Source organism: Helobdella robusta (genome assembly GCF_000326865.2).
Source record: "Helobdella robusta unplaced genomic scaffold HELROscaffold_6, whole genome shotgun sequence".
NCBI lineage: Eukaryota > Metazoa > Annelida > Clitellata > Rhynchobdellida > Glossiphoniidae > Helobdella > Helobdella robusta.
Window position 1 is genome coordinate 4062397 of NW_008705330.1, and position 25011 is coordinate 4087407.

The window sequence follows — 25011 nt, forward strand, 5'->3', positions numbered from 1 at the left end:
CAATCAATCAATCAATCAATCAATCAATCAATCAATCAATCAATCAATCAATCAATCAATCAATCAATCAATCAATCAATCAATCAATCAATCAATCAATCAATCAATCAATCAATCAATCAATCAATCAATCAATCAATCAATCAATCAATCAATCAATCAATCAATCAATCAATCAATCAATCAATCAATCAATCAATCAATCAATCAATCAATCAATCAATCAATCAATCAATCAATCAATCAATCAATCAATCAATCAATCAATCAATCAATCAATCAATCAATCAATCAATCAATATCGATCGATCGATCGGTCGGTCGGTCGGTCAATCAATCAACGAAATAATTGAATGAACACGAAAATGACAACGATTAGCTTATAACAAATTTTTACAATTGCATAGCTACTACTACGTATAAGATATTATTAAAAAACTATTATTTAGATAAAATCTAAAAAAAAACAGCCAATTATCACAATATCACAAATTTATTATTTTAAATATTTAAATTCAACAAGCTTCTTCATTTGAAATTAGAATGTCGAGAGTTGTAACCTTACAACGCTATATTGAATATTATAATATCAACGCTGGTTTGCAAGCTAAGAATTGAAAAAAGTTTGGATCATTTTACAAGTAAAAAAAGTTGGATTAGGTTGAGTAACAATAGGAAAGCAAAAAGTTTCAACGTTATTTAACGTTGAATGGGTGTAAGCTTCTCCATGAAAGTATAGATAAGTATTTATTTCTGTCAACTCTTGAGAACCAAGAAGAGAGTACGAAAAATTGAGGATGATTTCTAATAAAATTTGCCACTAACATTTATTTAGATTAGATGATTGCATCTACTCTGAGCAAAACTTTTACAGAAAAACATTTTCATGGTAAAATATTTTCTATCATAAAACAATGTTCACCAAACGCCATCCACGTGACATCTTAAAGTCGGCGCACGTCACATATTTCAGTATTTCATATTTCACCTTGGTGATTTTTTACCGAGCTTTTTGTTTTATTATGTGTTCTAAGCCTAATATTTATAACGTGAGTAAATTTCAGTGCAAGTGCCTTCGCGTGAAATGCTCTCTACCTGTCGGTCACATCTCAGGCGTGCTGATGGAGTTTAAATATTTAAAATGCTTTTTTAACGCGCGTATTAGTGGTCAGAAAATATAGAACCAGCACTCGCACACTATCTATGCGGCCGACATACACTCACACAAACTCACTCACACACGCATACACACATAATTAATTTTAACGTAAAATGTTATATTTATTATTTGGATGTTAATGGACTGAAATCTTCCCAGCATTTTCGCACATCAGACCTGGATTTAATATTTTTTTATAATAATGAAATTAATCGCTATTTTAAAAATTGCTGAAAAATAAGTTTTTTGGGCAATGAAAATAAATCTATTTGACAAAGGTGAATGAAGTGTAAAATTTGTTTAATTGAGAGTTCAGTTCATTTAACGAACCATGGTAATCTGGTGGACACGTGCAGACGAATGGTTTTGTTCTGTTGAAACAGTCACTCTTCTCTTCCAGACATTCCATCTGGATGCACTCATCTCGGCAGTCATCTTCAATAAGAATAGAAACTTCTATCAAACAATGTAAAGTTGCATTCAACTAAAAAGACGGTTATTAATTATTCAGTCAAACAACGACCAGCTCAACTGTTCCATCCCGCAATTCACAAAAGTAAAATATATCTGACTGTTGATGTGTTCACATTTTTTGAATTCAAAAACAAATTAAAATTTACTAAATAATTAAATAAATGATTTTATTTATTTTGCCGAATGTTACACTTGTTGCTATACTTTTTCGTTTTTGACAATTTTCAAAATAGTTCGAAGTAACTTATTCTAAAAAATGTAAGCTTATGCTTCAATAGCCCCATTTAGTTTCTGTTTAAAAATGTAAAAAGAATATATTTTCTCTACGAACAAATTTTTCGCTCCATGATGATGTCAGTGTTTATAAAGGAAGGATCCTTCGAGAGGTTGTACTCTGCGGTGTTCTGAAGAGAACTTGAAATGTTGAGTGATTCAATGCAGCCTACATATCCAACGTCAACGTGGTTATTTTTCTTGGACCTGTCATGTTGTGTTGTGTCGTTCGTGGTGTTTTGGGCGGCGTGTTGTCGTGCGGCGTGTTGTGGTATGGTGTGTGACAGTTATGTGACAGTTGCGGTCAAGGCGTTTTGTTTAAATATATTAAATTAAATTAAAAAAATTAATTTCATTTACTATTTGAAAATGTTTCGAATCTGTTGACCGTTTGTTGAATTTAAAAAAATTAAAAAACAACTTTAAAATTTATGTTACACTAACAAAAATACCTACTTACACAATGTCTGAATGTGGAATTTTCCCAAGGAACAGTGGAACATCCATTTCCAGGGTCCTTGATGATCCCCTGCTCACCCCGACCACATTCGAACCGCCATCCACCTTCAGCAGTCCATCTTTGCCGTATCGAGTTGCAGACAGCGTATGTAGCTGGTTGAGTTTTATCGTTTCATCACTTCTCAGAGTAGCTGGACCGCTACCCAAATCGAATCTGTTTTTTTACATGTTGTCTGTGACAGTTACAAGGTTCGAATAATGCATGATAAAATCACACCAGGCGCAAATGGTGCATCTTAAATTATTTATGTTCGTATTTTTTTATGAAACAAATAAAATTTATTGAAAATTTTTCGAGAAAAAAAAATGTTATCGACCTGAACTCCACAGAACCATTTTTTAGTGCGATAGAAAGAAATCCGCTTTTCAATTTGTCTAAATGTCCAGCGTAGAGTAACAAACCATCCAAACTGAGAGGAAGAAATTTCATGTTGATGGTCACATCGTGTTTGCCATGAACCAGGTTTCTGAGACGTATGAGAGAATCGCCATTGAAGTGAGGGGAGATGTAGCTAGAGGAGGAAGCTGGTCAGTAATACAAACAACATTCCATTTGTATTTGAATGATGTTGACATACAACACCTCATTTGTGTTTGAATAATGTTAAAAACGTCCTAATTGTTTAGACATTTTCAATATTTTCAATATATATTTAGACAGCTATGAATTATTTTTAAAAAATATTTCTAACAGATGTCTTCTGGCGTTGTTGACGGAGGGAGTGTGATCGTGGTCGAAGTTGTGGGAACCAGTGTAGTTTTTTTATACTTATGTGTTGTGATGCTTTTCATTGTTGTTGATTTTTTTGGTTTACTTGTTATTTTTTTACTTTTTCTCGTAGTCGTTTTAACAACGGAAGTTGTGGTCATCTTTTTTGACGATTTGGTCGTTTTAGGTTTTTTATTAGCATCCACAATGGCTTTTGTAGTTTTCTTGGATGGTTCGGGTGTTGTTTTCTTCGTGCTTATGTCGACGCTTCGTAAGGTGGTTTCAAATGTTGTTGCTAGATAAAAATTGGTTTGAAATCTATTTTCAATGAATATGTTTTTAATTAACAAATGTAAAAAAAATTTATCTTTTTCTATTTGAATTAGTTAATAAAAACTTTGGAAATACTTCATATCGTGTTCTTTATTTTCGCTAAATAGTTCCTATTCCTTTTTAACAGTTTTAAAGAATTACTTTTCTTGTTCAGACAAAGGTAAATTAGAAAAATTAAAAATCAATGTGATTCGTTAAATTTTATTATAAAACAATTTTAGAGCAAATGCTATTATATATTTTTTAACCATGAAGTAAAGTTTAAAAACATCGAGTAACAGTGCGAACAAATCATACCTGCAACGCACCCCTGCTCAGTGAGCCACGATCCATTCAGGCAATATTGACATTTGTCTCCCATGGCGTGACCCTTACACAAGCACCTACCCGTCATTTGGTCGCAATCGCTCCTAAAAGATCCAAGTGCATTACAGTTGCAAGCTGATGTGGTCAGCAGTTACAATTTAGTGCAAACGAAGGTAGAGAGGTGTCTACAATAAAAAATGCTTCAATGGCTCACCGTGACATCCTGGTTGGCCCTCCGCAATCAGAGGAAAGCCCCAGAAGCCCGAATGGCATCTGTCGCATTTCAAGCCACCAACGTTCTGCTTGCAGGAACAACTTTTACAATTTTAAGGAAAACATTTGAGTTGAAAAATTAAAATTTACGATACGATCAATATTGAAGCGAGTGGAACAAGTTAGTTGAAACCTTCAAAATGAACTTTATTTATATAAAGAACTACTGAGACTGAGCCTAATGAACCTGTTTGTGGCTGCATCGCATTCAGTTGATGTTGAGCCGACTGGGTTGCAGTGGCAGACATCAATCGCTGCCCACAAAATATAAAATATTAATACATGTTTCCAAAAACATCCAACATAAGATACATTATATTAACTATTTTAACCATTTTTTAATATTTTTAATTTTGCAAGTTTTGCTTTTGTAATTTTCATTAAAAATTTAATAATCAGTTGATAACTTCGAAAAAAAATGAGCAAAAAAACTAAATATAATTTCAAAATTGTAAACGTCAACGAACATTCTAGATCGCATCCAAAATATTGCGGACCAAGAGCCGATGTGGATCGGTCTGGGCAACAACCATGTTCAGATGTCTCACAGCCCGACAGGACTTGATCTTCGGTTGTTGTTCATTTTGATTTTATACATTTACATTAAAAATCTTCTTCAATATTCTTCAAAAATAACAATATATATAAAAATAATATATTTGTCAGTAGTCATAAATGAAACTAATTCACGGTTGGTTTCAAAGTAGTCATAATCGTATTGCTATATTTACGCTACAAATACACTTACAACCATGGCAACACTTTCCTATTTGGTCGATGACGTGGCAGTAAGCGTCGGCAGGACACTTCTCGTATGGCGCGTCATTCCTGCAGAGCAGCTCCTCGTCCGTCATGCCGTCCCTCACTATTTCAAAACCATCGCAGTGTTTTTCTTCAACCCCTAAAGGGTGATTTTATAAAACGTTCCAGCGTTGTTTTCTGAAGTTTTAATTAAAAAAGATTGCAGTACAAAGAGCGTATTTTAAGCTAAATTAAAAGATATAACGTCTGTAGTCAAAATTGTTAGAAAAATTGTCAGATAATGTCTTTTTTCAAATTGCTGGTTAAATTTTAATCAGAATTTTTTTATTTAATGAAAAAAATATAAAAAGAATTTATAAAAAAGTACACGGTTAATTCTGAATATATTATAAGCACACGGTTAATTCTGCCATTCAATGGACTTTTTCATTTCAAGAAATCAAATATCTAGAACTTTATAAACCGACTTTAAAAGAAACTAAAAAAGAAATGGTTTTAATTTTAGAATCTTGATATACAAAAAGAAATTTCATCCTCTCTTTTCAGTTTAGTTGTGGGTAACATCGGATAACTGAACCAAAATCACTCATTAAACTTGGCGAATGTTGGACTCAATTACAAATTTCCCTCAATTATTGAGTCCTCAATAATTTAAGGAAATTTGTAACTTTATGATTTAAAACCGGAGTAAGTTTTATCGAATCAGAAAAGACCAAATATTTAAACATTTTTTGATGACTTTTACAAAAATTAATGTTTTTCTGGCTCATTCAGTTTGCATCTTATATTCGTGTTATTAGATTAAAAAGTTTGCGTCAAATAACTAAACAAATCAGTTACTAAAAAATTTAAGTGAAAATAGTTTAAAAATATTTTTTGATTCAGTTTGAATAAAAAATGTAATTAGTAGAAGTACCACCTTCACAATAAAGTGGATCAATTTGGTAAATATCCTGTTGCTTCCTGCAAGCCGATCTTCTCATGTAACACTCGTTCATGTACAGGTTGCCGTCTGAACCACATATTTCATATCTAAGGTTCCAGTGTTTCAATCAGGTTGAGACAATTTATTTTCCTGAACAAGAAAAACTATTTTAAGTGCCTAGTAACTTATTCAGGTCAGCGTTTCTCCAAGCCTCACATGTCATCAATACAATGGACGTTATAGATATTAGCACGGACATTTTTTAAATAGACAAATGTATTAAAATATTTCTACTCTAAAAGGATAAAAAACACTATTAACAACAAATCGAATGTTTGTCTCGTAAAATATTTAAAGAGCCTGTAACACATTTACAGCCTTATCATAAAAAGCCATTTAAAAGTATGCTATATTCAGTAAAAAATAGACATTTGTTTCGCTACAATAACCTGACATCGGAGCAGTCAAGTGAACAAATGCATTTTTCAATTCTTTTCCCATTTTCTTCCATGACTTCGCAAGTACCACCATACAAACACGTTTTGGTTTCGCATGAATCTAGTTGTTAGGTTGTCAAATGTTGATGACAAAAGATGAAAAGATGTAAAACATTTATTATAACTATTTTGATCATCATTATTCGAAGAATTATTAAGATTTATTTGAAACCAATGCAAGTATTTCTTTTCTTTTTTTCCATTTCTATTATTTTAAAGAGATTCTATAGATTCGTAAAAAAATATATGGTTAATTCAAGTTAGCTTAAGCGGACAAAAGCCATACAGCGTTACGCTTGCATGCATTCTTAGACGTCTACACGTATCCTTACATACATGCATTACAAATGATGAATATGCGTACATGTGTACTTGCATGCCTACAAACGCGTGATCATTGACCTGGTTCGAAGGTTGTCTTAGTAAAGTCCAGTGACCGTGCGCACTTTATGTTCGTAGTGCTGGGCTGTGCATGTGCTTGCGAGCTTACAAACGCATGTGGGAGTTGTAACCGTTTATGAAGTGTAAATTTATGACGATGTAATAAAACTTTTGAAAATACATGAAGATGAGGACGAGTTCATTGTTGGAAAGTACTAAATGTTTGATTGTTTTAAATTAATAAGCAAACAAAAGAGCTGGCATGATTTTATGTCCCAATCAAGTAAAATTGTTTCAATTAACTAACGCTCGTTGTTTTTTTGAAGAGATATCATAAAAAATTAGTTTTAAAATTTGTCATTATTACAAAATAAATTGTCAAAACGAAGCATCGAGAACAAACAAGTAGAGAAGAACAATCAGAATTCAGACCAGCAGAGAATGTTCCGACCAAATCTCTTCCCTACGCCAACTAATAAAAGAGAGAATGAGATGTAACAAACGCACTGTCATTTGTTTCATCGATTTCAAATCCGCATTTGACTGCTTACACTGGCCATCACCGTGGACAACTTTGGAAGCTGAACATATCCCGCCTAAAATTATTACTCTCGTTTAAGAGACATACGATGTTTCGATCAGCCATGTTTGCCATCAAAACTGGTGTTTGCCAAGGTAATGCTGCCTGTTAGAGCGAGATGCCAGAATCAACCAACCATCGAAGAACCGATTCAAAGACGGCAATTGCGATGGTTTGGTCATGTGTTTCGAATGAACCAGTCTCGTCTACCACACCAACTGCTTTGGAAATCTCGACATAGTACCTTGAAGATCCATAGTTCTACACCAAAGAAAACATGGATTAAACATATTGCAAAACCAACGCCTTAACCTAACACATGCAAAGACTGTTGAAACGAAAAGGATTGATTGGAAAAGCTTGGTGAAGAATGTTCAGAATCTACTGATACCTACAACAGTGCATTGGCTGCAAAACCGCTCTTTGCAAATCACCAGCCAAGGAAAAAAAAAGAAGACAAAATGTTTTTATGCAATTACTTTGAAATTAAATTCAAACAAAGTAATAAAATAAAAATAAAATAAATGGGAAGATAATTTAATAAATGAATAATTAAAAATTGTCTAAAAAATGTTGGAGAATAAGACTTTTTTTAAATTTAGTAAAGAAAACATTCAAACGAAAAAAGATCCATCAAGTTTCTAAACTAGAAAACTGCTAAATTAAAAGTGCAAAACAAAATTCATGAACATTTTTCCACTTGTACATTTGTAATCCACCAACCTAGCCATGGAAGACCTTCATCACAATCTCCGTAGTGGTGCACGTAAATGGGCAGTGCCTGTTTGCACGCGGTCAACTTCAAGTGACATTCACTCTTGTAGAGGACGCCATCCGTGCCACACACCGCTTCCTCCATGTCCTCCTCATCTTCAAATATTCTCAAACGGTTGTAGTCGTCAGCATCGAGGGGGCAGTTCTCAGGACACGAGCATATTCCGTCGACACAACTACTTCCATACAAACACTGCACTCCATTGCACATTATTACTGTTTTAGTTGTTGAAGTTGTCGTCGTTGTTGTAGTAGTTGATGTTGTCTTTGGTGGCGTGGGTTTAGGTATTTTATACATTTTTGTGGTAGTGGTAGAAGTGGTAGTGGTGGTAGCTCGGGTTCTTCTAAATGTTAATGTAGTTGTTGTTGTTGTTGTCGTTGTTGGAATTAGCGATTTTGTAGTGGAGGGTGTTGTTATTGTTGATCTCATAGTTGGGACTGGTGAAGGAGTTGTTGTTGGCTGCTCTGTAGTCGTTGCTGCTAACAAATATTTGAATTTTAATTAAAGATTTAAAAAATTAATAATCTGGCAATTTTTCTCATGACTGCTGACGAACGCGCAATGAAAGCGGCCCTTGCACACCGAGTTGAAATCATGAATCAAAAATTTAATACCACTTAAATTCTATTCAAATTTTCAATAAGTTTTAAATAAATAGCTGTGGTAATAGCAATAATGATTATAGTAACAAGACTGATACTACAAAAACAGACAACAACAATATTGGTAGTGATAAAAGTGGTAGTACAAGTACTTCTACTACAGTTACAACTGCTACTGCTACTACTTCTACAACTACGACAAGTAGTAGTAGTAGTAGCAGTAGTAGTATTAGTATAAGCAGTAATAATAACATAAATAATAGCAGAAGTATTAGCAGTAGTAGTCGTAGTTGCTGTCGTAGTAGAAGTTATGGTAGGGGTGGTGGCGGTAGTAATAGCAGTAGTGATAGCAATAGTAGTAGTTGCTGTTGTTTTTGTATTACTAGTAGCAGCAGCAGTAATAGTAGTAGTAGGAGTAGTAACAGTAATAGTAGAAGTTGAGGTGGTGGTAGTATTAGTAGTAGTAGCAGCTAAAAAAATAATGACAAAAATAACAAGAAACAAGCGGTGACAGTAATTAACCAATTCGGAAGCGAAAGATAAATCAAACATTACAAAAAGTTTATCTAGTAATTTGTTGATCTTTTGATTAGTTTCAGAACAAAATGTTTATGCTCATTTCCAAAGTTTTTCCAAATGACTTGAATGATTTAAATTTGTTATGTTTAAACTGTCAAAGCTTGTTGAACAAATTGGATGTAATCGATGAACTAAAAAATGATTGTGACATAAAGTCTGACGTGATATCCTTCACAAATTATAAAAATATAAAATCATAATTACAAATCTGCTTCATTGAACAATTATAGCATCTTAACAGTGAATAGAGAGAACAAACATGGTGATGGCATAGCATTTTTTAAAAATACTGACTTAAAATATGCACATAGGAAAGATTTACAAATGGAAAAGAATGTTCTACAAATTGATGCCATTGAGCTAATCTGTCAAAAAAATTTCATAATTATTAATGGTTATAAAACACCTAACACACAGACTGATAACCTGTTTAACTTTTTACAAACCATTCTAAATATTGTTATTTCTGAAAACAAACATATTTATATTACTGGCGATTTCAAAATTGATCATAAAGTATATTCTTCCAATGCACTCAAATTTCTTGATACACTTTCCTAATTTTATATCTTTCCAGCAATTAATTCGCCAACTAGAAATAAGGAAACTTCACAGATGATCATAGACAATATCTTCCAAATGCAAGAAGTCCCACTAAGCCCAGTAGCTTTTCAACGACCAACCGAACTCGAATATGTCTTGCCGTTCAAGTCGCCGGCCTGATTTCTTCCATGCAATGACATATTTTAAGTCTTCATTTGCAGACTGTGTGCTTACCAGTTCATCCGGTGCCTACCCTGTATCTGCCGTTATCACAATTTTTCTTACATTTTCTGTTTGTACTTTTTCTTCCAGTTGACTGCACTATTTGCAAACTGGTAAACAAGGTCGACGAGAAAAAGTATCAGCATTGTTGTGGGAGGTTCCTTTACGGTGCATAATTTCAAAGTCAGATATTTTTAATCGTTCCAACCATTGTGTTGTGGGTGGTACTTAGGGTATGACAGCAGAGTCAACCGCTCAATATCCTGCGCCAGGTCCCTGATTTCGTAACTGAGACCGATATAATTGCTTTATGTGTTTTCCCCTGAATGTAAATTCAACGCATTTACTAAGACCTAATAGTTACAATGGTTCTCGACTGGAATCGTTTGGAGAATTTCTGCCGCTGACCCTCATAACGCTACCACATGAGCTGTTATCCCCTTTCTTTAATTTCAACCATAATCCTTTGCTGCAGACTCAAAAGGGGCATTTTAGATGCCCCAGAAAGTCTCTCCGTCAAACGCTGGAGTTTTCAATGTCTTCTCGGTCACATGGCTTACAGGTGTGGAGTTTATTTTTTTAGTTTCTTCCAGTTCTTGTTTAAGTTTGTCCATTTAGCAAGATAGGCCGATAATCTTTTGATCAAATTTCTGTTCAATTTTTGAAGTGATTTTTTCCATTCTTATCATTATTTTTTGTTCATGCTAACCGAACGAACACTATATTATCATCTTAGTTGTAATTTGTGTAACAAACTGTAATTTCATTTTATTTAGTTATTTTCTAAACTGGCTCAATTTAAAATTTGAGGGCAACTAGAATATAGCATATTATTGTTAAAGATGCACCTAATTTCATTTTTTATGAAATAAAATTGTTCAAAAAAACATTTTTAACTTATATTAATATTAGAACATTAAAAAATTAATGGAATAAATAATCTACAGTTACATGAAAAATATAAGAATATACGACAGTGACACGATCATAAAAATAAAATTAGCAAATAAACAATTAATTAATTAATTACTTAATTGTGACATATAAACATTTATGTATAACTCAAACTTATGTGAGCGTATGTATGTGTATGTGTGTGTTTGATTTGATTGATAATAAAGATGAAGAGTAGCCAGCGAACTGACCGCAGTAACTTTCGTGAACGTGGTAGACGTCTTCCTGCTTGCTGCATGCACTCCATCGCATCTCGCACTCGTTCCTGACCATATTGCCACCAGAACCACACAATTCACGTCCTCCTAACATTGAATTAATATTTTAAAAAAATGATGTTAAATGCAAATTAATATAATTAACCGTTGAAAATAAAATTATTAGTATTTAAGAACCAAATGAAATTATAAAAATAAAAATGATGATGAATCAAGGAAAAAAAAAGAAAAACCATGTTGATGCAGTGGAAAGCACAAACACATGAACCATAATCTCCGTCCGGATGTATAGTGCATGTTGAGCCGTGTTTGCGCTCAAAATCACGACACGGATCTGTACAAATGTTTTTATTATCACGTACACAGAAAATGACAAATTGTTTGTTGATATTCATTCTGTTGATTGACATACATGCTTGTTTAAAACAAATGAAAAAACACAAATGTTGACGGATCTCACAAACCGCAGAGTCCATACACTTTCACGTTGATTTCTCGTTGTTCAATGCACTGCCTTTTTCGAAGTTCACAAATGTTTCTGTACTGTACACCATCATCTCCACACACGGAGTTGTATTCATGTTTGTGATAATGACTCTGAACGTCTGATCATCAACAAACCAATTGGAACTAATAAAACTCAGATTAAACATTAATTAAATATTTTTTATTTTTAAAAATTTTTGTTAAATAAATTTGAATCCACATTCTATTATAATTGGAAAACTCAGATAAACTCAAAGTTTATCGAAGAAATTTTGAACAAAGGAGGAAAAAAAATATTTCTTAAATGTAATTAGTGTTACATTTTTATGTTATGTTTATTTGGCACGTCTAAACAATCTCACCATTGATGTCTTCATTCTCGTCGTAAGCCTCACAGCTGCGGTCATCCTCACAAACGCAGGAGGGCTGGTTCTCCTCGACGGCACATTTCGATCCATAATAACAGGTTATCGTAGCGCAGGGATCGCGGGTTTCTGCTTGCCAAAAATAAAAATTACAAACTGCTCAAGTATATGTCGGTCTCACATTATTAATTCAAATATTCCGTTACTTAATGGTCGGAAGAAACAAAGCTGTTTATCGATGAATGAAATAAGAAGCGATCACGTGTTAAATATTAAAAAAACAAAACAAAATTATTAGTAGATTAGTAGAGGAATGTAGTTGAAGCAGAACTTCACCACAAGGTCCAAAATTGTGGACGTAAATATGTTTCTTCGCGTGGCACATGGTCCTGTTGAGGAAGCATTCGTTGACGTAGGTCACTCCATCGCTGCCGCACACCGCCTCACCAACCAAACTGCACTCCTGCAGGCACCTGCATTCAAATTTTCCCTCCGCACTCCGCACGCACTTCTCACTATACTGACAGAAATGATCGTCGCTGCACTCATCTGAGTCTGATCAAGGAATCGTTCGTTCATTCATTCATTCATTCATTCATTCATTCATTCATTCATTCATTCATTCATTCATTCATTCATTCATTCATTCATTCATTCATTCATTCATTCATTCATTCATTCATTCATTCATTCATTCATTCATTCATTCATTCATTCATTCATTCATTCATTCATTCATTCATTCATTCATTCATTCATTCATTCATTCATTCATTCATTCATTCATTCATTCATTCATTCATTCATTCATTCATTCATTCATTCATTCATTCATTCATTCATCCATTCATTCATCCATTCATTTGTGCATTCAATTCTCTACAAACAAGAATTAACCAGTGTCTTCTGGAAACGTCGGTCTTGGAGAAGTAAGCGGTTTCCCTAGAAAGAGCGTTTTAAAATTTTATGGCAAAAATTAATTTCTTGAAACTGGCTGGCAAAAATTGAAACATGTCGTACGGTATATTAATTTAACCAAAAGTCAAATTATTACGTTTGTTATGAAAGAGAATTTTTAAATGAATTTTTTGTTCATCAAAGATGACAATCGAGGTAACGTTAACGTGATGTTCAATGAAAAATTTGAAATTTACAGCTTGCCAAACTTTAAACGTCAATTTATGACACACAGTCATTGCGATGGTCAACTAATTTTAGCATTCAAATGGAAATTATGAAGCAAGAATTTTTGTACGTGGCTGACAATATTTCATCAAAATCATCGTCACAATCGGCGTGCGTGACAATACTCAATTAATCATCGTGATCGCCTCTGAGATTGCTCAAAACAGGCGCTCCTCAGATTCGAGGCCCAATACATTTCTTTAGCATCAAACTTCTCACAAAATTGTTAATGCAGATTCTCAGATGTTATGATTATTTCAACGGTGAACTTTTGTAGCTTGGTGATGCTGGTGATAAATTCATTAGAAATTAGATGCAGTCACTATTTTGTTAGGCAGCACAATTAGCACAATTTTGGTTGATTTCAAACTAGGCATGAAGAGTAGTATAGAAAAAAGAAAATTAAAGCTATGAAATAAATTATTTTTAAATTTTAAGGATATTTTTTCAACCACTTCAGCTCATTACGTTAAACCAAGCAAAGATTGGTTGTGGTCTTGTGACTTGCGTGGAGGCTGGCGTAAATGAAATGTTAAAGTTCATCGCATTCATACGCTGTTTAAAACAGAACGCATTCACATTTTCAGTTAAGTATTAATTGCATTTTTGCGTGAAAATATGAAAATGTTAGAAATTTAAGGTATGGTACGCTCTACTAAAATTCAGAGGTTTCAGCAATACTTAATACGTGAAGATGTATAGGGGCTAAAAATATATGATAGTCAGGGATCATTTTGTCATTTTAGAATTTGATTATTGTTGAAATGATTGCACTCATAAAAACAGAACCTCAAAAAATAAATTAATACGTCTAAAACTACTGATAATGCTGATATTTTAAAACGATCACAATTTTCAGCTGCATGGCAGACTTTGTTAGAAAGATGGAAACGTGTAAACAGTGTAGTTTGATTCATGTTTATATATACACGCTATCAAGATATTCAAATAAAATAACAAAAACTTAGGTTTTTGACGAGTTTACATAAACACATAACATATTTTATATGAAAATATTATTGACGCTGATGTTCTTCATGAATGATGATAAACAAAATGAAAAAAACAAACAATATTTAGTGCATTCAATGAAGACTGTTCAAATTATAGGACCAATCTTTATACACAAATTTTAAATTTTCAGCTTGCAAAACAAAAAATTTAATATACAATTTTTACATTATTTCACAATTTAAAATTTTATACAAATATAATAAATAAAATTGTCTAGCAATGTATTTGAATGTTAATCTAATACCAAAAATATGTTTACACTGCAAAATTTAAAGAAAGATGATTTGTATAAAATTTTTAACAAAAATTTTCACATTATAGAAGAAGATTTACATTGTCATATTGTAGGCAACTGAAGTAGGAGTATCAATATAAAGTTGCACGACTGTCCCGTGCACTGGAGAGTCCTCATGCATCTCATTCAAGTGTGCGGTATTTATTGCTTGCGTACAAACACGCAAGCATGGACGCGTCTTATGTGGTTGTGTGGTAATGGTAGTGGAAATGAATTGTCAACATAATTCTGCATATGACTGCAGTTTATGTTTGTTTATAAGATGCATATTTATTAAATTTTTTAAACTAATTTCTAATTTTTTTTAAAATTTGTAATAATCCAAAAATAGTAATGATGAAAGGATCTCAAAAAGTGAAAAATGTTAATGGAACCGGTTTGTCAAAATGACAATGTCAATCTTTTTTTATAATGTGTAAATCTTTTGTTTAAAATTTAATTCAAATCATCTTTTTATAAAACCTTGCAGTTGAAATATTTTTTGTAGTAGGTTAACATGTGAAAAAATTATTTGAAACTGGAAAAATAAATTTCATACGGATTAATAGTGATATTTCAAAATAGCAATTCTTAACAGAAAGTAAAAAATTAAACTATAAAAAGTCTATAAAAAGTACCAAAAATATATCTGAAAATTTTTATCAGCAATACTTGCTAGTTTTCTAATTTTTTGATATTGTAGTAACGCATTTTTAAGTTTCGGTCCTCTTATTTATGTGCGTTATTATCCAGTAGTGTGAGTTGTGTGGTGTGAAATGTGAGCACGCTGGCCAGGGTGAGCAACATTCCGATGAGAAATTAGATAAAAAGATTGAGCGATGCTACAGTAGATATAAATATCGATTTTAGGAGTCAATCAATAAAGAAAATCAATAGATATCGAGGCCAGCGCTGGGATGAAAATTTTCAATGTTTGCTAACATGTTTGTCGCCTGCTCTGAAATATAACTGCAACTGCACGCATGTATGCTAAGTTGTTTTTTCGTCGGTGATTGTTTGTTGTCTTGTGAAACATGTCAATCAAAAATGAAATCTAAAATCATGATTGAACATTATTGAAATCTTCGTGCAAATTGACGTTGTAACGTTTTCGCATAATAAACAAATTTATGCACGGCTTGAATAATTCGCGTTTAGATTACAAAAAACTATTTTTAAGACGCGATTTACTTTAATTAGTTCAATTAAAATGAAAACAATTAAATGAGGAATCAACTTGAACTCCTACCTGCCACGGCTGACTCGATACTTGCAATGGACATCACGGATAGTCGAACTAACGATGAATTTAACTGAAGTTTGTCATCTACGGGATTAGTGAAGAAGAGCCAGGTATCAAAAACTCTCGTGTGACTGGAACAAAGACCATCGAGACCGAGTCCTTCGACAGTGCAAACCTTGTGAACAATCGGCAGAAATCTTCCTTTGATTTCGGAAAGAAACAATTGAGTTAGTTTGTGCTGACCCTTGAATATTCGCTTTATTTCAACCGATGCTTTTTGAGCTTTCTTGTCCACATTGTATCGAACTTCTCTTACAGTGCCAGAAAAAATGAATTCCGCGTTGTTTACTTTTTCTTCAATCGTTAAGTCGAAACATTCCTCACTTTGACGACGGCTGAGCTCGTAACTCAACAAGTTCTTCTTTATCGAATACGACAGTAAAACGTTATTTAGCAGTAGTATAACGAATAAAAGTGTCATTTTGAAAATCGTTCAATCAATAAACGAATGTATACACTTCAAGTGTATCAAGCAATGAAGCATCATTTTCAATGCGAGATTGTTTCAAGTCTGAGTTTGTTTATATAGACTCCAGAGAATAAACGCAGACACAATATATAGTTTGCATGACGTAGCAGAGTTGCGCACGAGAAATAACATACATTGCAACAAGTTTATAACATATGCAAAGAAATAGTTGAAACTATTACAGTGGCATAATGCGGGTGGGGTAAGGGGGCGGACCGCCTCGTTCATCCAATTAGGAGGAGCCTCCGAAAAATTGCCAAACAAAAATTTTAAAATAAATAACAAATATTTTATGTAATGAGAATAAAAAACATAAAGACTTATACATTTGATGTTAAGTGCATATATTGATGGAAAATTTATAGAAAAATTATAGAACTGAAAAAGTCGTAAAACGGCGATGCTGGAAGAAGAGGCAAATTATGAAACTTTAGTGTTGAAGCAAAAATTGAGACGATCGATGTTTCATTCACTTGATAACTTTTTCAAGATCTTAAAAATAGGATCCAGAATATATATGTAAAGTTGGTAACCGGTCAACCACCGCACCTTATTGGAACAGATATTGAAGAGTTTCCATAGCTGATTCGACTCTTGCTGAAACTTTTGATGAGTTAGAAAAAAGTGAAATTATAAAAAAAATTAAACGTTTAAGACGTCAATTTCAAGTAGGAAAGGTTGAGAAAAACGAAACTGAAATATTTTCTGCGCTAAGAATGTTATCAAATATAAAACATTTTTTGACCGTGTGAGTTTCAATTTTTTCTTGCGAAAGAAGTTCTTTGAAATAAAAGCTGGTAAAAATTTATCTTCGTTCGACAATGGATCAAAAAAAGATTTAATGACAAAAATTAATGATATTAATGTTGATACTTCTAACGAAAAAATTCTACTATGTGAACAGAACACAAATTAATAACAAATATTAACAAACTAAATGTAATAATCATATGAATTTATCTAATGTCTGAATAATGAACGTTGAGGCAAATTAGAAAAGAAAAACAGATAAAGCATATTGAATAAAAGGAGGATTACAGGTAAGTAGAAACTTACCTACTTAGTTTTTTCTTAAGCAAAACTATATTATTAATCTTTTTAATGTCCGATGGAATGACGTTCTTCTAGAGTTTTGGTCCAGTGAACATTAAACTGGTATAAAAAATGAATGACTTGTGAGGGTAAATGTCATGGATATTATATATATCCATGGTAAATGTAGAACGTATTATTTTGTTGACGTGTTGGCCTAACGTTCATCAAAGAGGTGAGGGTCAGACTGTGTTTGAAATTTTATGGCAGCAGTTATGGACAAAATTTTTTTATCGTCATGATCTTGATTTCTGAAAACAGATTGAGTAATGTGAGATCTTACTTTAAGTTGAAAACTGTTCTAGCAAATACGATGAACTAAATTTTTGTTTAGTTTTGGTAGGTGCATTGTCCCAAATTATGTTGCGTTAAGAAACATACGAAAAAATAAAGCTGAAATAGATTGAGATCAATGCGTTCTTATTTAATTTCGTTTGTTTTAGGTTAGGTTGTAGGTTTTAACAAGATAACAAAAATATTCTATGTAATACATAAATATTTTATCTATGTTTAGTAGACAAGATGGCTTCCCGTCCAAACGACAATTCTGATTTTGAAGCTCGGGAAGTAGACGAGGAGAATGGTTTTAACCCTTACGAGTTAAATTGTGCGTGCGAAGATTCCGACAACAAAAACGGTTTAAACTTCTTTTTTTTGTATGTGTGTATATTAAAAAAATTGAATTAGCCTTTAGCGCTTTACATTTTTTTTTCTAAGGGTCGCTTATTTTGAAGTTTAATTTTGTTGAAAAGTGTGTTAATTAAAACAGTAACAAACGTTTAATCGATATCAACATAGTATAGAAATTAAAAAAATTTAGCTTTGTAAAATTTGTTCAAAATTGTTGGTATTAGTAGATTATTATAATTATAATATAAATAATAGGTTGTTAAATTAATTTAATTAAATTAAAGTAAAAAGGCTTTGCTGTGTTTAGTTTAGTTTTTAGTTACTGTTTGTGTTTATTGATAGTTTTATTTATCTTTTTCTTCATTTTCACAACCCTACAACAAATTTACTTATAGTTGTTATTTTATACTTATTTATACTATAGTATACAAATTTTGTAACAGATGTTGTTGAAAACACTTTAAAGTTTATGTATGGAATTCCATTGAATAAATTTTACATTGCTAAAGAATTTTTTTCTGATGTCATGCATTCTATTATGGAGAAGCCAATAGAGCTAGAGAATGTTGACAATCATGCGATAGATAACATCAACATTTTAAGTAAAATTTTGAAAAAATTAATTGATCTGGTGAATTCTTTGCTGAACAAATTTGACCGATTGTTTTGCATTGAAAAGTCTTTTTCTATTACCATGATGAACCTATGTATTGATTCTTCTGATGATCTGAAAGAGGAGTTTGCTAAAAATGCCGAAATTCATTATGCTCTTAATGCTAACGGCACTGAACTTAAAAGTATAATTGTATCTAATTAATTTTATTTATTTGTGTATGTTTTTTGGATTTGAAACATGTTTGTTTTTAGATTGTTTGAAATCATTCCTAGTAAGCATCAACACACTTAGAAACAATATAATATCAGACACTTTGTCTTGCATAAGAGATTTGAAAAATGCCAAGTAAGTCAACATTTATATTTATCATTTGTTCATATTTTTCAAACTTTTCATTTACATTTAGAATGAATAAGTGATTTTTACATCTATAACATCTAGCTAGCTGTTGAAAGATGAAAGTTTTACTCTTCTGTCTTCAAATTATACATTTAAGAATTTTAAAAATATCAAGCAAAAAATATTTCAAAGTTTATGTCTATTATATGGGTGAATTTGTACTAAATCTTGGCTTACATTTAGCTTACTTTTTCATTTTATTAAATGATAAATTTTTAGGTTTATTCTTATTTTAGAAAAACTGATATCATTTAATTTTAACATGTTGTTGAATTAAGTAAAATTATTTAAAAAAAGTCAATAATAAATAACTACATGATTGTAGGAACATAGATGCTTAAAATTTTATTTTATAATTTCAGAATAGATATGGAAGCTCATAAAAAACATCTTCTCTTCTTGAAGTCTGTGAATCCTAACCTCAATATAGTTTCTGTTATATTAGATGTTGAAGCAAAGCTGCTTGAATGTAAATCAAATTATGAAAAGAAAAAAGCTGATGCTGGTGTAAAAATTAAAATCTTAAATAACAACAAGGTGAACAATAATCATTTATATTAATGTATAAGCACTTGAAATACAATTGAATTATTAACTATTTCAGAATGTCATTCTAAAAAAGCAATTGCAGCAGTTCAATGAAGCTTTCTCCAATTTTTATTCTAAAAATGTTCAGGACATTGAAAAAAGTATCAACAAGTTAAATTTTGCTTCTTTGGTTCAAATATAGTTGATTTTTCAAGGATAACAATATGTACTACTGGTGTGCATGCATGTGTTTGTGTTAGAATATATATTTATATAAAGTTATAAAAATTTGTAACAGAAATTTAAAATACTAGTACACAATTCAAACATTATTAATAAAATAATTGCAGGTATGCCAACTTTCTGTTGTAACGATTTTCGTCCTTAGTACTTGAAAGCTTGAAATAAAATTGTATAAAAATGTAGAAAATATAATTAAATAAAATTTTACATTAACGATCTTTTTGATGATATCCGTGGTGAAAAACCTCCTATTAAAAAAGACGTAGAAGGACCAAAAATACTTAGATCTGAAGTTCGTGCCGCTCTTTCCTAATTGAATTAAAATAAAGTGCCAGGTCCAAATGAGATAGTTTCTGAAGAAATTAAATGTCTTTATGAATTTGGCATCGAAAAAGTGACAGAAATTTTGAATGACAAGATTTATAACAGTGGCGAAATTCCTGAAGACCTATCCAAGTCAATATTTATTGCATTGCCTTAAAAACCTAATGCAACGGAATGTGAACAATCAGCTTGATGAGTCATCTTACAAAACTTTTCTTGAAAATTCTGATGATGAGAGCACAAAACAAAATCAGATCTGAAATATCAAATGTCCAATGTGGTTTTGTCGAGGATTGTGGCACAAGAAACGCTATCTTTATGCTACGATTGATCAGTGAACGAGCGATTGAAATGTCTTGTCGATTACTCCAAAGCTTTTGATAGCATGAAACACGTGGAGCTTATGGAAATATTGAAAAATTTGGACATTGATAGAAAAGACACGAGAGTTACCAAAAACCTCTATTGGGTACAAAGAGCCTCGATGAAAGTTGGTAACAAGTTGACTAGTTTTTCGAAATAAAGAAAGGTGTTAGGCAAAGTTGTGTATTTTCTCCAGATCTGTAAAATCTCTATAGAAAGAAAGATAGAAGATCTAACTGGAATATCAATTGGAGGCGTGAACATTAACAATGTAAGATATGCTGATAATAATACAGCTCTTATAGCAGATTCAATAAAAAAAACTGCAAACATTTGTTTCCAAACTGGTTTTTGAAAGTGAAAGGAAACGCTTGCAAATTAACGTCAACAAAACAGTGCATGGTTATCAGTAAAACCAAAACTGCCCAGATCTGCTCCATAATCATTAATAGTTAAAACAAGTCAACAGCTTCAATTATCTCGGAAGTCTGATTATCTCAGGTTGTTAATGTGATGGGGATATCAAAAGAAGGATATCTATGGCGAGAGATGCATATTCTAAATGAAAAACAGCCTCACCAACAGTGAAATCAGAATATCAACAAAATTAAAACTGTTAGGATTTTTTCTGTGCTAACTTACGGGCTCTGAGTTCTGGACAATTTCTATAGAAATATAGAAATTGAAAAAAGATTAACGCTGCTGTGATGTAGTTTTTGCGAAAAATTATGAATATTAGTTGGACCTCTCATAATTCGAATGAGGATGTATTAAAACAGTCTGGTTATGAAAAGAGGAAATTACTATAGATAATCTGACGGGGACCGTTAAAGTTGTTTGGTCACGTCATGCGGAAGGAAAGAATAGAAAATCTAACAACTACTGTCACTTTTTGAGTATCACCACATTTCAACTACTACAGAGTGTTAAAGATCGGGTTTTGTGGAGGTCGATAGTTGCCATCGCCAATGTCCTGAAAGAATAAGGCACGAGAAAGAAGAAGAAGAAGAATACAGTATAAAATTGAGTGAGCTATTGTCATAAAACCTAGAAATGTTTGCTGAGCTACCTTTGACTTTATTAATAATTCTTTTGCTTCAATTCCAAGTTCTCTCACCAAATCGCTACTTTTTTTTCTGTTTGTCTTTATTTGAATTAGTCGTTTGGATAGACTGTGACGGGTTTCATGTTGAACCTCGCTTTACCAAATTAGTAGTACTAAGCCGGACTAACGGATAACATTGATGTCGTTAAATATGAGTAATTTACGGTAATTATATATATTTGGCCGAATTACATTTTAAAATAAGAGTAATAGGTAATTATAAGTAAACATACAAGTATTGGTAGGGATGCTATAACTGTATACATGATTTAGGGGTGCCGACTATGGCAGTAATCGCATATGAAGCCCTGAATTTTTCAATCTCACAATATGCGAGGCATAAATCCTATGCCAATTGCATAGGATTTATGCAATTGGCGTAAATCTATGATTTACCCCACATTATTGGTATATAGGAGACAGTATTTATTTCGTTTACCCCTTCATTCTAGTTTACAATTAATAAACAAGTTATTATGCTACCTTTGCACGGTATCATATTTATTTACATGTATATATGTGTAATTTATTTACTAAAAAAAAAAAAACACTAAAACTCAGTTTAATTCTACTATTAGCATTTTTCTTGGAGAGAAACCGTTTTAAAAATTAATACATTGCGGTGATGACACGATGTCCGTTTGAATTAAAAAAAATATTAGTTTAATTTTATTGAAACTTAGCATTTCATCTTGTAATAAACTTTTCTTATAATTCAGCAATTTATTTAATTTTTAATATTAACTATTTGTTACAAGCATATAAAAAATAAGATTTATTAATGAAATTGGTAAGTGTCAAACATGCTTTAGAGCCTTACTTTATCAGTGTTGCTTTTAATGGAACTATGTTGAGTAATGCACGGGAGATTGACTGGGTTTCCGCCAAATGATTGCTGATACTGCACATGTTTGCAAGGGTTGTACTCGCATTCGTAGGTCCCGGTCCTGTTGGCGTTCAAAATATCAGTCAAGTCTCAGCGTTTGCTGTTTGGTTATGTTTTTTTACAATTCAACGAAAATTAACATGCTAGGTTTGTTATTAAACCATAAATTGCGAACGGCGCGGTGTGTTATTTCTTGAGCTAGTTTTTTGGGTAAAATGTTGAATGTATCTAAATGTAGAGTTTGCTGAATATATACACACGCGCGCACACACACACACACACACACACACATATATATATATATATATATATATATGTTGGTAATAAACCATAATTTTTACAATATTCTATAAATTACTATGGTAGAATTTATAGAATATTGTATATATATATATATAATATATATATATATATAATGCAGACAATCTATATTTAGCTAAATTTGTTTTGACTTCTTTGTTTGATTTTTATACCATTCAACTTAAATCGATAAACGAAAATTTTTCAGTCTAAACTAAAATATATGTTTGAATTAGAAAATCCGAATTATTGCGCATACTGAGTACTGAAAGTTTCTTGGTTTACGACTGATATTTGAATATTCAACAAAGCTCTTACAAAAATGAACCTAGAGAGGTTTTATAACTGAATTACTGTGAAAAGGTATGAGAAAAATTACAGTTATTAAAAAATCATTTGCTTTTTAATATATTTGTAAATATTTAAATTCGCCAAAAAACCACAAATCTTATGAAAATAAAACGAGTGGCTAACCCACCCTGGAGTTGTACTTTCTAATGCGTAGGAGAACCGTTTTGCAGCTGAATTGAATGGTTTGAAATTAGTTTTCATGCTGATTTCTGGGAAACTGTAAGCTCCAGGTCCAATACTATTGTCCTGCTGGAAAATAATTGCAAAAGTTGAACAGAATAAATATCAGCTAAAATTAAAAGAACATAATCACTTTTGATATCCGAGGAAACCTGGATGCAGTCCTAGCTCCGATGATATATCCTTTATGACTTCTTGGTCTTTTGTTGAGTTTATCAATGAAATCGAGCTGCGAGATTTGTAACATTAACATTTTTTGTATCTTTTTTTTTAAAACATTTGGGTCTTCTCTGCTTATAGTTGCAGTAAAAAAATTTATTTTGAAATAAAATGGGATAAGAGTTTTTGTGTCGCGACGTCTATTTTCGTCAATAATTAACGAAAAATAATGTACAGGTCTCATTAAATCTACAGCAAAAGCGTATATTACGTTTATACAAAAAAGATGTGGCGTATAAATATTTTTTACGAAACAAAGAAAAAAATATATTTGCGCAATTTGTTTGATTTACTTACACCATGAACAAACTCGGGTAGGTCATTGTTATGTTATTGGCTTTACTTAATTGTAATCCATCTTCTGTCTGATTTATGGCCTATTTTTTATGTAGGGCCCACTTTCATTTTTATTCGGTATTAAATAGGGTTAAAAAGTGGCAAACCTAATTTGACATTGGCCTGATTAAAGTGGGTGGTTTTTTTTCTTTTTTTTATTAAAATGTTTTTTCAAGGTTGAAAACAGCCACGAACCTTGTCAGCATTATAAGTATTAGGCCCGATCGCATTACTAGATTCCTTTAAAGCATTGGCGCTGTTGGATTCGTAAAAGCGACTTTTGGATGAAAGGAAGGCAAAGTGCTTGATTGCTGAGGGAGCTTCGACTGATTTGATTGACAATTAAAATTAAACACAAACGTTTTATCTAATATAAATTCATACAATATAAAATATATTATTATTACACTTGTTTAGTTAGTGATTTTATTGATTCGGTTTACCAAAAATTCATTTGTTCAATCATCAAGGTAAATCTTAGAGATATTCAGTTGTGTAATATGACAAGGTACTTGCATATATAGTATATTCTATTATGTGTAACTATATATGCCTATATGAGTAGGCCTACTTGTAAAATTGAATATAAATAATATAAATTTATAAAATAAATATATAAAAATTTATAAATCATCATTTCAAACGAAGCGTTATACTTATTAACAAGCACAATAATTAAATTAAATAAAAAAAAATAATAAAAACATCGTACAAACATCGTTTTTGTTTCTTCATTTTAAAAAACTGTTCAATTAAATTTTAAAAAATTTAAAAATAAATAGAAAATTATATCATCGCTTAGCAACCGTACAAACAACAAGGTAGGCAGTTTTGCTACTGCTCAACATAAAACAATTATTGATATTTATCAGTGTAATGTAAAGGCAAACAAGAATCATCATGCTGGTATTTCACGGTTTTATGTTCAATCAAATTTGTATAGCCAAATTTCTGAAGTTTCAACTGGGCTCCACCAAAGATTCGCAAAACGTACAATAAAGAAGTACAAAAAATGTTATAAAATGGAAGAAAATTAAAACAATTCAAGAAAAAAAAGCGTGCATGAAAATTCAATTGTCAAAACATTTAAAAGCTTTTAAATAACTAGCACCCAAACTAGCGATTTGGGGTGCTAGTTTTAACTGATTCTATAACTCTTGATGTTTCTCACAAGTTTCGTAGTCTAGGCTTTATTTTTTATTCCGGTATGTCTCTTTCTTCTCAGATAAATTGTTTTTTTTTGTTTTTTTTTTTATTCT

General features: G+C 31.8%; 4 protein-coding genes across 4 annotated transcripts; 1 reads left to right on the top strand and 3 right to left on the bottom strand.

Annotated features, from left to right (window-relative positions):
- Positions 1–1956: 1956 nt before the first annotated feature.
- On the bottom strand, positions 1957–8176 carry HELRODRAFT_164375 (hypothetical protein; the record flags this gene model as incomplete). Its single annotated transcript, XM_009029326.1, has 12 exons — positions 1957–2113; positions 2367–2579; positions 2743–2950; positions 3256–3429; positions 3765–3908; positions 3988–4088; positions 4234–4300; positions 4514–4612; positions 4795–4947; positions 5728–5840; positions 6183–6291; positions 7915–8176. 12 exons carry the CDS (start codon positions 8174–8176, stop codon positions 1957–1959), a joined length of 1800 nt encoding a protein of 599 aa, XP_009027574.1.
- Positions 8177–10403: 2227 nt separating this feature from the next.
- Positions 10404–16132, bottom strand: HELRODRAFT_164376 (hypothetical protein; the record flags this gene model as incomplete). Its single annotated transcript, XM_009029327.1, has 6 exons — positions 10404–10507; positions 11058–11171; positions 11549–11689; positions 11933–12091; positions 12272–12490; positions 15658–16132. 6 exons carry the CDS (start codon positions 16130–16132, stop codon positions 10404–10406), a joined length of 1212 nt encoding a protein of 403 aa, XP_009027575.1.
- A 1662-nt stretch (positions 16133–17794) lies between these two features.
- HELRODRAFT_164377 (hypothetical protein) lies at positions 17795–19840 on the top strand (the record flags this gene model as incomplete). The annotated part of the gene is made up of 5 exons (XM_009029328.1): positions 17795–17909; positions 18346–18699; positions 18770–18863; positions 19280–19454; positions 19796–19840. The coding sequence occupies 5 exons, from the start codon at positions 17795–17797 to the stop codon at positions 19838–19840; spliced, it is 783 nt and encodes a 260-aa protein (XP_009027576.1).
- A 2448-nt stretch (positions 19841–22288) lies between these two features.
- On the bottom strand, positions 22289–24487 carry HELRODRAFT_164378 (hypothetical protein; the record flags this gene model as incomplete). Its single annotated transcript, XM_009029329.1, has 5 exons — positions 22289–22427; positions 23145–23263; positions 23331–23426; positions 23948–24078; positions 24469–24487. 5 exons carry the CDS (start codon positions 24485–24487, stop codon positions 22289–22291), a joined length of 504 nt encoding a protein of 167 aa, XP_009027577.1.
- Positions 24488–25011: the final 524 nt, after the last annotated feature.